General features: G+C 40.8%; 1 protein-coding gene across 21 annotated transcripts in view; it reads right to left on the bottom strand.

Annotated features, from left to right (window-relative positions):
- Window positions 1-14,425, bottom strand: part of ABLIM1 (actin binding LIM protein 1) — a 199,922-nt gene continuing 185,497 nt past the window's right edge. For 19 of the 21 annotated variants that reach the window (XM_051801135.1, XM_051801131.1, XM_051801133.1 and 16 more), the window contains 3 exons: window positions 13,125-13,186; window positions 12,760-12,820; window positions 7,495-11,802 (listed from right to left, as the gene is read on the bottom strand). In XM_051801135.1, the coding sequence (XP_051657095.1) occupies window positions 11,765-11,802; window positions 12,760-12,820; window positions 13,125-13,186 (161 nt within the window). In that variant the 3' untranslated portion in view covers window positions 7,495-11,764. The other 2 variants (XM_051801140.1, XM_051801138.1) reach the window with 1 other exon arrangement.

Below are 14,425 nucleotides of genomic sequence, written 5' to 3'. Positions count from 1 at the left end.
TTAAGAATAAAGCTCCAAACTTTATTCATTGACTTGAGTACAACAGTGATGCAGATTACAGTGGCACAGGAGTGTAATATGTGCTGTTTGCAGTATGACAGTGGAAACATTAATTGTACAGAACAGCAACCCAGCTCAACTTCTCATTATGCATACAAGCAGACTTACTGTACAGACAAGACATGGATTCACTTTTACAGAGACTCAGAGAGAGAGACAGGTGAATGGAAAACACAGGGACACCTCCCCAAAACGCTGGTTTCTAACATGTGGAGGGAGGAGAAAAGAAAAATAAAATAATAAAAAATCCTATTGCCAAAGTCTACTGATTTAAAGGAAAGAATACCTTTAAAAAATTAGTTTCAGTTTCCAAAGCTTAAAAAAAGCCCCCAGCTGTAAGGCCCCCTTACAGGAAGAGCTGTCCAGACGGACCAAGCCACTTGGACAGGACTGACCTGGGAATGACACACAGAGCTCCTGTGGGTGTGCACGGTGGCCAGAGGCTTTCCTGGCCTGGCCTGCCAGGACAGCCTGGCCCAAGGGGTGCAGGTGCCAGCGAGAGGCTCCACTGCTGTCAGCGGGTTTGCATCTGGGGGGGAAGTGCATTCTGAAGGTGTTTAGTGACAAAAGCCCAGGCAAGTGTCCAGTGGGACCTGTCAAAGCGCCTAAGGGAGCTAGAGACTCAGCCTGGTAAGGCACCGCTGGAATTCCCATAGCTGCTTCTGCTGCTGAAATGCTGCATTTCCTAATGCCCAAGAGGAAGGTCCTGTGGGCCTCAGCTTTGCAAGTCCTGGGAGCAACACTTACATTAACTGTGGTGATCCTGACAGAACAGGTTACTGCTTGCCTTCAGTCATCTCTCTTTCACCTCAAAAAAAGACCACAGTGCACGTGGAAGTATTACCTCTTCACACAGACAAGCATTTCTGAGCAAATCATTAGCAGAAATCTATTTCCCTGTTAGAAGCCCTCTGGGCTACAAATAATTTATTTTGCATACAGGCAAGCAACATTAATGGCCAATTACATTCCCACTTCCTGCACTGATGCTCACATTAAAATTAATAATACTCCTGCCAAACGTGGGCATCACATAGCTCCAGAGTCGTCTGACTGAAAACTGTGATAGATTTTTTTTGTTTGTTTGTTTCTTATTTTATTAAGCACAAAAAAAGGTGCGTGGGAGAAACCACAAGGCAAAACTCACCAGCCAGAGCAATGCTGCAGCCCACAGCAATAAGGGTGTTTCTACATTAAAGGAGAAAGGCGCATTGTGCTGCTGTCACACTCAGTGCTCAGGAGCTCTCTCTAGCTCTTCATCACACAGCAATGGGGGGAAAACATACCACATATTGTCAAGACCAGCCCTTGCTATGCATCTACCCTGAAGACTATGCTGAACTCTAGCAGGTGTGTTGACAAGGCCAAAGAGTTTGACAGGGCACGAACTGGACCACGACCTGGGGTTTAACTGAATGGGGAAGGCAGCTGTGGATTCAAGCCCTAAGTGTCTCTCTGGCATGGAAAAATGAGTGGCATTTGGGGACAGATTAGTCAATATTCTTGTTTCCTGCAAGTGTTTTATTGCATCATCATTATCACTGAGTATTCTTCACTGCTGTAGGTAACTTTCAGGATGTGGACATTCTCCTGCACAAACACATTCCAAAGGAAAGCAATGAATCATGAGAAAAAGGGTGGTTTCCATTTGGTCTACTCTAGGAGGCTATGGTCCAAATATGCCAAGATCTCCTCCTAAGTCAGGATGAGCCAAGATAAGTAATTCCATGATGAGTTCAGAGGATGTTCTTATTTTTACCATTTTGGGGCCTAATTTTTCTGTTGTTTGTTCTAACAGCTTCATACCATTAATTTCAGCATAGACGCTCATACGCTGTGAACTCCAAACCTGACTTCCCCACAGTTTGAAACAGGTACTACAGGCTCATACCAGTGTCTTCCTCTAATCCTGCTAAACATCACCCTGCTGAACCCTGGCTTATGCCAGCCCTCCTTCTCAGACCTTTACTCTTCTCTGTCCATTGCTATTACCCTACCAGGAAACACAGGATTTGTGGAAAAGGATTTCACTTAAAAATGTGTCTAATTTCAGTGTAGCAAAATTTCAGTGTAGCAGTTTTACAAAAGAGGGTCCTGATGACCTCGCTTGAACAGCAAGACATCTGAACTACTTGGCTCAGAAAAGATTTCCAAGTTGCAACAGGAAAAGGGAAGCAAGCACCTCAGTGCTTGGCCTACAGATTTAGGACTATAGGACTTTGTAAGGAGAAATGACATCTGTCTTGATCGAAGTAAGAGCACTACTGGAGCCACAGAGCTGTCTTGTCCCACATAGAGCTACTGAGGAGTTCACTGTTCTCCAAGCCTAACCTTTCACAGCACACTGCAGCCATGGCCACAACACATCACAAACCACATTTAATGAACTCCAAATGGGGAGTGTGTGTGTTACATGTGCACCTGTGTTTGAGAACCCACATGTATACATAATTCCATTTTGTACACGTGGTTATTTTGCAATGCTTTGACTGGTCTTTGCTGTTACATCACTGCTAAAGCAGAAAAAAGAAGACAAAAGCAATCAGTTTTCAGTCCTCTTGGTAATGACATTGTGTTGACAGCACTGATGGGATGGGACTTTATCAGAAGCTCAAACACTTTGCAGGAGATAGAAGAACATAAGCATGTACTTAAGGCATACTAATAGACTCATAGAATGGTTTGGGTTGGAAGGGACCTTTAAAGATCATCTAGTCCAACTCTTGACATATCTCAAGAGAAAATCAAAGAGAGGAATTACAAAGAACTGCTACTCGATTGATACTAGGAGAGTGATTAATTGCTTACAAAGAAAATTCTCCCTGGGGCTACATTTCATTTTTATTAGGTGGGAAGACCAGATGAAAGAACAGAAAATGTTGCAGTGGCAATCACTAAGAGCCCACTGCAGAAAACACCCCTCCCCATGTCTGGCTGCAGTGTGGGTTTTGTGGACAGACAAAAATCGCTTGGGGTGTGTCCACATGTAGATGGCTGGGAAGTAACTACGGGCATGAAACTGAAGCTCAGAAAACCCTTCATGTTCTTAATCAGAAATAAAGCAATATTAAGTCTAGTGCAGAGGGCTGTGAACTGACTGACTGTTCCACACCAGTGAGATGTGAACCGGCAGTGGCCAAAAAAATCCAGCTAGAGATGAATTGTTTCAGCAGCATCTAAGCTGGCTTCTCTTCATTCCTTCCCAAGCTTCAATTACAGTTCTAAATTCTCAGTTGATGAGGCAGATACAAATTACCATGTCATTCTTCACAGCCTAGGAGGCTAAGTTCTCTTTTCTTCCCAACCTTTTTTTTTTTTTTTTTTGCATAGGATGCAGAGGTGAGGAAACAACATGGCTTAGTCATTTCTGAAATGACTGGGTAGTCTATTCATATATGTTGTGAGAAGTTCAATAGTAATCTAGAGATGGGGACAGAAAAATGCAGACTGGCAGCTCACATCCTTGAGAGACCAAATTTTCAGATCTAAAAGGTGTATTGTCAAGGTGACTTGGACTAAAAGACCCATAATGCCTAACAGTTTGAGAGGCAGCAGCACACATTGTCCACAGGATGTAGGCTGAACAAAATTTGGAGAATTTTAATAATTTAAATGCATTAAAACTCACATGCTCATCTCAAAATTAAGCCACACCTTGCAGGTAACACACCGAATTTCTGAGACCCCACCATTCACTAATTCCCTGACTGTAAAACACTGCTGTTCTGCAATCATATGGATTTGGTTTCAGCAGTCACTCAAAAATGCATCTGCCAGTGCCCCTAACTAGCACTTCTCAGTGCTCCTCTAAAAAGCTTTCAGATGCATGTTCTGAAAAATAAAGTTAAAACATGTTACATTGATTCTTGCTGCAATCTCAGTACTACCCAGAGAGCTCACTCACTCACAAGTGTGTGTGTCACAGTGTTCACTGGGGACTTCTGTTCAGTGGAGACTGTGGTGCTGGATCTCCATGGTAGGATGTTCTCCAGCTTGTCCCATAGACTCACCATTCCCTCAGCCATAGGAACGTGGAACAGGTGGTGATCCCTGGTCTCTGTCTCTCATATACTGAATCTCCATCTCAGACTTTATCAAAGGAACCACAGTGATCTGTTGCATCTGGACTTCCTAAACCAGCAAAGAAGAGGCAGGATTTGGGCTGCCCTGCACAGTTCATGGTGAAATGTCATTTGGTGATACAGAGAACTCAACACAGTGATACTGAATCTCACAACTACACGGGACTTTTTCCCCTTCCTAACTTCCAGATTTGAACACCAATGTCTCACAGAACAGAAAACACAAAGGTTCTGATGTCTCCAGTGCCTGAAGTTTCTGCATTAAAAAGGAAACCTTGATATTCTTTGACAGACACAGAACCTAAACGACCCCCTCCCCGTATCAGGAGACAGGCTCATTAGTGCAGTATGCATTGGCAGTTAAGCACCACAGAAGAGAAAAAGCTGACCTGGCAGCCACAATGCACTCATTCAATTATTTTGGTGCTCATGTCCTCCTATGTATAAGACTTGCCCAGAAGCAGTTAAGGTATATACAGGCAGTTTTTTAAGCTGCAGCATACTGGAAGAAGACTGAAAGCAGTAAGGAGTTCAATGCAGCTCAGAAACTGTCTTGCATGATTACTCTGTCTTCAAAAACCAAGTCAGGCACAAAGGGAAATAAAAATAACCAAGGCTGGAGCTTTGATGCTTCAAGAGAGGAAAAAAAAAAAAGTCTGTGCCCTCTTTTCCAAGCACAAGTGAAAAACTGCATTAACTAAAAAGAGTGCTTGGCCCCATGCACTGTGCCATATCGACAACAGCAACTGCAGTTTAATCAAAAAGCCTCTATTGGCAGAGCGCGGCACCTCGACGGTACCTTTTAATTCACAAACATCCCTCCCTAAGAGGGATGAATTTGCATGTTAGCTTGCAGAGAACCTTCCCTGTCAATGTAAAATCCTACAACTCCACTGCAGTCTGATGAGCTGTACTAGTAATCACTAGCAGGGAGTTTGTCCCAAAATCTCTGGGTGCAAACCAGGGCACACTTAAAAAAGCATTTTCTCACTCTGTCACTCCCACTCCCACCCCCGCCCACCCATCTCCTGGAGTAAATTACAAGAAAACTGACTCTTCTCCATCATTCCCGTTACTTAAGTGATCTTAAATTATTCAAAGGACTGGTTACTCTCCAGCCTTATTAATTCAAGCAGAAAGTGTGGAAAAGGGAAGACTGACAACACACACAGCAATTCACTTCTTATATCCTAGCAAATATATACAAGGAATCCATTTTCCAGAAATCCAACTGGTACGAACTGTAAGTGAGCTGAGCGCCCACCGTTGCAGGTTGTTTCACATGAAGAAGATGCCATTGCAAAAGAGTGCCAAGAAACAGCGGGGTGAAAGACTTATGTGACCATGTGGATAAGTTACAAGGGGCTTCTCCTTCACTACAGAGCACCTACCTATCTTCCTCTCCGTATATACACACATATATACACACACATACACGCACACACAGAGATAGATGGATAGATATAAATACAGGTGTGCACACGGGCAAACACGCATACATATATATATATTTATATATGTATATTTTCTTTTCCAGTTCTTGGAGTGGTTACAACTACTTTAGTCTACAAGGCATCCTAAGGGCACTTCCTGGCTCTAGCAATAACGTCCATCATATTGTGGAGAGAAGTAAAGGGAGTATCATTGAGGGAGAAGAACAGAACAGTTTTCTATCTTGTATCATATCATGTAACAGGTCAACACCCCTGAAAACTATCGTTGTTTCTGAGCCCAGATTTTTTCTCTCTGTGTTCCAGGAGGGCAAATGTTCATCTTGTTCAGTTGCTGTGTACAGAGGTGCCACTATGTGATTTTCCCTTTTTGGTGGATAAGTAGTTGCTTCCAAACAGTGTGGACTGTATGATACAGCATCCTATGCATCATTTTTTGTTGGTTTGTTTAAAGGGAGATTAAAAGAGTTTTGCTTTTTTCTTCATGTCGTTGCGTCTCCAGAGAGGTAACTTGTCAAACTCCTGTATCGTCATGCCAAATATTTCTTGAAAAACTTCAGGCGCTAAATGACGCTTTGAAAAAAAATAAAATAAAAAAAAAGGAGAAAAGGCAATGGTCAGTCAAAGCCAAAGAGACACAAGAGGAGGTAGGAGTTCCTTAGGGATTTCATGTTGCTGTGTAAGAGCCATTGCTGGAAAAAACAAGGCTTTTGCAATACATGTATCCAAGTCCTCATGAACTCGGGTGCCCAATGAATCAATTAAAGTTTTAAGTGTGAGAAGTTTACAAAGGAAATCAGTTGCTGAATAAGCAAGAGACAGAAAAATTATTTGTCTGAAGTCATCCAACAAGAACTGACAGCCCAGAGAACAAAACTAGCTCCTGCATGCCCCTGTCCCAGGCTTTAGCAAGTCACCTCTGCTTACATGTGGAAGTCCAAACAGACACTGGGCTTCAGGAGAGCTCTGCAGGAGGGTTGCAGGTTCACATACTACATTCGAAGTGCTGAGAAGAAAGATGTCTGGCCAGACTAACTGTCCAGCACACTACTGCTAGTGAAACATTTTTTGGTGCTGTCTGTCCCGTGCACAAGGTACTTCTTGTCTAGCCACTTCAGAGTTCACTGGATGGAACTAGAGTTCCCTGTGGCACTAATGTAATACAGCTTTGAATTCTGACTAGTGATCACATACCTAGTAGTCTAAAAATGGGCATAAACCCAAATTACCCAAATTTTTGTGGCTCCTTCCATTCATCTCCACAGAATATTAACTAACTAAAAACGACTTAAACATCCCCAGGATTCCATTGGGCTGCTTAAGTCTTTCTAATCCACGAAGTTGTAAACTATTTTTATTTGTTGGCAGAGATTTAAATTCTTGTATTTCTGGATATCATCCAGTCTAACTAAGTCACAGCATTCATGACTTTTGATTGTCAAGGATGGCTGACACTGACTTTTAGGTAAAAGATGATCCAAGAACGAACAAAGTATTGCTCCATTCCAATATGGCACCTATGACACTTGTGCAATTTTGGGCTTTTAACAAATCCACAAGTATATTATTAAATGCTTGAAAACATAAGGGGTGAGAAGCTCAGGCAATGAGCAGGGAGACAGAGGCGTGGGGCTCCCAGCTCAGCACAGTTAATGGAAATAAGGCTGCTTCCTCCCAATGTCTGATTCCTCTTTCCCTGATTAGTGCTGAGAAATCTTCCCCGTCTAGCCAGGACCCACACTTCAGTGTTTCAGCTGTCACAAACGATAAACAACTTCAGCAGGAAAGAGCATTTAGGAACTTGCTTCTCTTACCTCAAGCCTGGTTCTGTCTACATCTTTTAGTATTTTATTTCGCCCTCTGTTGGTCACCATGAGTATTTCATATGGAAAAATCTGTTAACAATGTATAAAAGGGGGAAAAAGAGATATTTATATTTATAGTCTAAAGCAGAAAGAACAAAATGTGTCTCATTTTCATAAACACACAAACACTTGTTTTCTTTTTCAAAGGAATTAACAGCTTCTTTTTTTCTTATCATTTTTTCCTAACGTTGCATGGAAGACAAGCCCATCTGGACATGGCCAGGGCTTGTTTAGTATTGAACTGCCTCATATTGTGAAGCCACTATGTACTTGTCCACCCCACTCATTTTTATGTTGTATATAATACATCGTCTGGCTTTGGTCAGATAGAGTCCTTCCTAGTCAATACACTTTCTCATCCATCAATGTAAAAATTTATTAAGGTAACTGCATTTGCTGCTCATTGGTCTAATGGTCTAAAGTGTGGACAGCTCTAAGGACAGACAATTAGTGAGCAGACTTAAGAAAAAAAAAAGTCAAAAGTTCAGATCTCTGAATCAACAAGATATTAATTTGTCAGTGCCACTGCATTCAATAGAATTTATCACATAATTTTCTTCACCTTTTTGGACAGTTAAAGAATTCAAAAAAACTGCCCACTGTGTTTGCTGGCTGTGCCATACACACATGGATTAAAGGAGATACTTTTGTAGACATATTTGTCCTAAGCATCTTAATCTGCTTCAGAAGAGTATGTGTCCAGCACATCTCCCATTAACATTCCCCTTGATTGCCCTTTACATTGCAAAGACTGTCCAGAATTTATACACAGTCAGACATTAGCACATAATCAATTCCTGATTGCATGTTTTACATGCACAGGTTCTTTGAAGTAAAATGTTTACTGTCAGTGGGTCTCAAATCAGCCTAATCCAATAGATACAATGCTGCTTGGAAAGGATTTGGAAAATCTCAAAATCAGTTTCTGGAATCATCCCTGGCAAATACAACTCTCTTCTAGGATTTTTCTCCTTGGGCAGACATTTCCATGCCTGGAATGACTTAGGAGAGCTTATGTTCCATCTGCCAGACCCTCTCTAGAGTCCTTCTCATTGCATGTCTCTGCAGAGTGGGAAAGCAGCATTCCCAGACCCCTCATCCAACACCTATTGGGGTCAGTGAAGTTTTTCCATAAACTTCAGTGGCGACTGGCTCAGCCTTTACTGTCATTTATGGGTCTTGTCTTCCTTGCCCACTGGGAATAGGAGTGAGACAACCAAAACTCTTCTGGAGAAGTAGCTATTATCAAATGTGATTAATTACATTATTTTAACATCAGAAGAAATTCAACCTAATCAATTTTTGTGCAGTACTCAGCAATTAAGTTCATTCCATTGTTAACAATTGTCCCAATGAACTTTTCAAAAATATAATAAATAACATTCAGGCATCAGTGAACACACCACTGAGTTTATTGTAAGTAATAATAACTTAAATAACGTGTGCTTACATACCAATTGTAAGATATGATTCTTATGAGATTCTGACATTGTCACAATTGTACAATTAAGTCTATACTTGGAATTACATTGTTTATGTTTGATACTGGAAATGGCTACCATATACAGCATTATAGGAAACTAAAATGTAACTTTTCATATTTAAACAGGCAGAGTTTAAGTCAAGATCTACGGTCATAAGTACATTTTATATTTAAATATTCATAACAAGGCATGTCTCAATCTGGGTTGGCAGGATGCACAAATTCTGTCCTTTCTGGAAAACCATTTGGTAAGATTTGGTCCTTCTTAAGGTTACTAATTTTTGCATGTGTTTCATGCTGACTTTGAGTTAGCTTCTTTTACTTCATCAGGTTTAAGTTACTGTTGGCCCAATGACATGAATAAAAATAGTGCCAATTCACACATGCTGAGGGTCCGGCATCAACTTTATAAACATCAACAGAAAGTGTTCTATTATCTCACCAAAATTGCCATAAATTTTATCATTAATAATACTGACAGAATTTGTCACCCAAAATAACATTCCAAATCACTGGGTGCATCAACAGCAGTGGTGGCTTTAAGAATTTCTATTGCACTGAAAGAGAAATTATTTGGAATAAAAAGTAGTAGCTCGGGAGTTGATAATGTCCCCAGGGTCTTATTTATATAATATATAAAACCACTTGTAACTATACATTGCTCTGGGGTCTCAGCTTATAAAGCCAGGGTTATTGCCTTGTACAGTTTGTCTGGAGGTGACTTGGAAGCACACGTAGTGATCTGGTTTGCAAAACCAGCTCCTCACTTAACTGTAGAAATTCTGATCCTTGTAAATTTAGCAAAATCATGATTTCATGGAAGGTTCACCAGCAATAAAGAAAGATTTAAAACACAGCTCTGGTTTAATTCCCTCTATGTATTATGTTCATTTTTGACTCAGGCATCTCTAGACATAGCTGTAAAAGCATTTTAATTTGTATATTAAATTATAATTAGCTGACATCGTCTCTTTTTCCAATGAATCTCCTGGAGAGTTTCTCACATAGGGAATTCGACATTATTGACAGGTGGTCAGGCTAACAGTGCCAAGAGCTAAATAACAGATCCAGACAGACATCCAATCAAAGATCCATGTATTTCCCTAACTTTTACATTATGACAGCCTCCACAGTGTGTTGTGAGCCACAGTATTCTGCATCACTTTTCAAACTGGACAATTCTGAGATCTTCCCACTGAGTCTGGCCTGCTGCTTTGGCTAGTGAAAGTCTGAGAGAGAACTGCCTATGAGCACCTTCAGTATCCTTCAGTTTGTCTCTAGAAAAGCTTCCTTATCCCAGGAAGCACCCCTAGCTGCCCTCAGCCTGCCTGAGCACTAACCTGTTAACAGGCAAAGTCCAGAACAAAGGGAGAGGTTTGGCACATAAGGAGCAGGGACTGAGGTGAGGTAAAGAAAAGTAAGGGAACTAAGACATTTCCCATATTTTATCTGCATTTCACAGTCAAATCTTCACTGTCTTGAAGGAAAGTGAATAACATCTGCACTTGCCTTTGGCTCCAACATGTTAGGCATAGATACTCCTCTGTCCATTCTCATTCCAGGGACATGACCATCCGGGAGGGACTGCATCAGATACAGGTATACATCAGACACATAGGTTACACACACAGAGGGTAAAGGCACTCAAGTAGTGGTGAAAACAAAGGTGAATTTGCCCTGAGACTTCCTTCAAGTCTTACTACTTGGTCTTATTTTATAGATCATTGCCATGGCTACTACATTGTTACTTCTCTGAGGCTCACAGAGGGATCCTTCAATCCTCTCTGCCACCACAGCCTCCTGTCACTGCCAAGGCTGGTGAGAGCTTCCCACTCACCAGTATCACTTCCCAGCTGGATCTGGGCAACCCAAGAGAGTGGTAGGCCCTTTCCCACCCCAGTGACTAAGTAAAGTTCTTCTCTAGTCAAATACAAAGAAACATTAATTCAGATCCTCCCCAACAGCATACAAAGCTCTCTTATACCTCTGGGCTTTCCTTCCTGTCATTTACTGTATCAACTGAGGGACTTTTTTTTTTTTTGTCTCTACAATGGGAAATTTTTACTATGAACACAAATGGGGATAGGGTAAAAAGGTGCTGTTTTTGACACAGGTACTGTTTCTAAGGAAATAACATTTGGAGCACAATACACAGACAACTCTGCTCCCCTCCCATAATCTTATTCTCTTTCCAATCATCATGATTTTGATACGCCATTAACAAAATATCCAAGTAATTAAACTCTTTCTCAAATTGCAATTTCATATTGTGATTGTGCTGAGGAGCCAGTTAGACTCAAACCATTCTGGAAAAAAACCTGCAGGCAGTATTTGAAGTAAAAAGGTTTCTATTTGCAAGCACACCTCTTTCTGGCTCATCTATGATGGCAGCACTGTAGAAAACTATTAATCAGCCATCTTGTCTGGAGAGCAAATTCCAGGGTAAAAATGAAGAGTTCAAAGCTCCTGCTATGGGAAAAAATTGCCTCCAGGAGAGACTTTCTATATGTCTCTGGGGCCAGTACTAGAGAGGCTGAAAATAAATCCACCCTCACATGTCCAGAGATGACTACTACAGATAACTCATGTATAAACAGACAGTGGATTTTACAGAGCAAGTCACAGAACTGGTGTGAGCTGCCTCAACCCAGCTCTGGGGAGGTAACAAGGAGGAATCCGAGGCTGTGCCCATTTTTTTGTTGATAAGAATCTACATTGGTGATTATGCTTAAACATGCAGGAAAATCAAAGCTATTGTCTTAAGAAACCCTTCCCTGTAGCAGAAATTCAGACTTGAACAAGTAGACGCTCTAGGTTCTGCTGTCAGTTGATTGATGAAAACCCGTACTCTACCTGGAAATCTGAAAAGCAAAAGAGAAGTCTCATCAGCTTTGGAGCGTGGAAGAACAGGAATCAGTTACAACCTACCAGATAATCCTTCTGTCTTCTGGTCTACCTGATCTTTCCAAAATCCCACCTGATTCTCTAGGGCTAGAAACATCTCTAATTTTGGACTTAGTTTGTAGATTCAAACACTCCAAGTATTGCAGTCCTTTTTATTTTGAGCAGGCTTCTCATTCAGGAAAAGCAGGTCATTTTGGAAATATTAAGAGATCCACAGCCACAATCAAGTGAATAGAGCCAATAAAAATTCAAATGTGCAGAGCAGGATTCAGCTCAAGTAACTTCTGTCACAAGGTAGCTGTCTAGATTCCTCCACAGCCTATTAAGAGACTCAAGCACCAATAGAAGATGCCTGACCATAGGGTAACTGAGACAGTCAGGATGAATCTCACTTTAGAAAATAGCTCTCTCTCTCAAAACATTTCAAAACATTAACTCTCAAAGTTTCATAACTTTCATAAATGTTATTGTCAATTTTTATTAGGCAATGACTGATACCACATCTAGCTCAGTCATAATGAAGATCATGAGCAGCAGTGGGGATTAGAAGGCACTATCCTCCTTTCTTCACTGTGGCACATTCTTCAGACTGCATGGTGGATGGTAATTTTCAGAGACAGAAAACACCATGTCAGAACTCAGTTCATATTCCTGATAACACACACATTACTCACTTGCAATCTGATCCAATGCTAAAGCAGTCCCTTGGCATAAACAAGATCAGTTCCACATAGCAGATTTGGCAGAATAAACCCAATATTTTCTACAGGTATTTGAACTGTTTGAGTTAATTGTCAAATTTACCAGAGGAAGTTAAAAAGTATTGAGCAAATACAAAGTAACCATATCCACAACTTTAAAATAAAACAGCAGAAATGATCCAACACCGTAACAAAAAGGCTCCTCAGCCTTACCTCTAACAGCACCACTCACATCCCCATAACTGTTGTACTGACCAAAATCTGTAGACACCGGCTGTAAAAGGAAAAGAGGGATATGCACATAAATTCACAATTCATGACTTCACAAGCAGGTTGGTATATGGGCAAAATACATTGCTTTATGTCTTTTATTTCCCTCAGAATTTTCACAACATTTCTTGCATTGGTTTCTTGCTTTTTTAACAATGTCTGAGGGAACGGAAATTAGGTTTTGTCTGACTTCAGCTAGTCTTATAAGAAATATTAATCAAACTGAAAATCCAGTACAGTTAATATGGAAATAAATACCATGGATAATTAAAGTCACCTTTCACTTCTCAAAATCACCATTTTCTTACCCTGTGAAGTCCATTTTTTCCATACCCAGGGAGAGAAGAGGTTTTGGAGGCTGAAGCATGTGCTGTTGGATGAGGAAGGGAAAATATTTTACTGGAAAAATCCCATGGAAACTCAAAAGTTAGAACATTTGAGGAATGAACTAGCATAAAATACACAGTTAAAGTAGTCAAGCAGATACACAACTGGATACACTGACTTTAAGAAACTAATCTTTCAGCTCAAACTCAACACAAACTTTCACACACTCTCTAAGTTACATGCAGCTTTATTGTGCCATGGTGGCAGATCATCAAGAAAGAACACTGTGGTTTTGCCAGGTTCAAAATCAAAATATTCTCCACTGAGTTGAAAGTAATGGTCAGGGATCAGCCAACAGTGCAAAATAACTTTTTATTCCTTATCTAGATAAAGTTTTGCTGTGTAACTTAAGATGGGACCAAGATAAAGTACATAGAGAATTCAAGATCAGCAGTATTTGGACAGGTTTCCTGTTAAAGTCTCTCATGCAGGTCCATTCAGTTCCACTCTCCTAAGTGGCACATGTGGTTTATATATCATTATACCCTCTGAGCCTTTCATGAATTGAATGAACCTTTCTATCCTTCCTACTCAAAGATTATTGCACTCATGCTCCCAGTTTCTGCTGCTGCCCAAGCCAAGATGCACATGACCAGCACACTCCATTCTCTCTCACTGACATGCTGCAGCTTGCCACTTGTTGCTACAAAGAAGAAAAGGGTATTAGTTTTGGTCCTGTAACACTGCAGTTGACAGATGTTTGGATACTGACTTCAACAGGAGAACTATGGGAATGGGCAGTGCTAACTGAATTCAAACAAGTTGAGAATTTGGCATTCTAAACAAAAATTATAATTATTGAAATGTCCAGAGTGTGTTTTTAAACATAGATAAAAACGTGGATAAATATAAAGACTGTTAGCATAGCAATCAATAGCAACTCTACAGTTAATACAGTTCCTTCAGACAAGATCCTCCAAATAAAAATGCAATTTTTGGTGGTTTTTAATGTTATTTTTACCACAGGAGGGTGGGGAATGTAGAACTTGAGGCACTATTGCTGCCAACAATTAGCAATTTTGGGAAAGATGCCACCGATTCCACAAAAGGCAGCTGATGGCTGCACTGATTATCCCTGCAAAGAGGGATGGACACAAATAAAGGAGTCCTCCATCCTGTGCTAAGGTTAATAAAGAAATCATAAGCTCTGAGTTGAGCAGGTAGACTCTGGCCCTGTAAAAATTACAGACAGTGAGGGAGAGCCACAGGCATCCTTTCCAAG

The sequence above is a fragment of the Manacus candei genome, unplaced genomic scaffold (genome assembly GCF_025592945.1).
Source record: "Manacus candei isolate 608988 ecotype Guabito, Panama unplaced genomic scaffold, ASM2559294v1 h1tg000050l, whole genome shotgun sequence".
In the NCBI taxonomy this organism is placed as follows: domain Eukaryota; kingdom Metazoa; phylum Chordata; class Aves; order Passeriformes; family Pipridae; genus Manacus; species Manacus candei.
The sequence above is the reverse complement of the archived record's forward strand: the minus strand, read 5'-3'. Positions and strand labels throughout refer to the sequence as shown.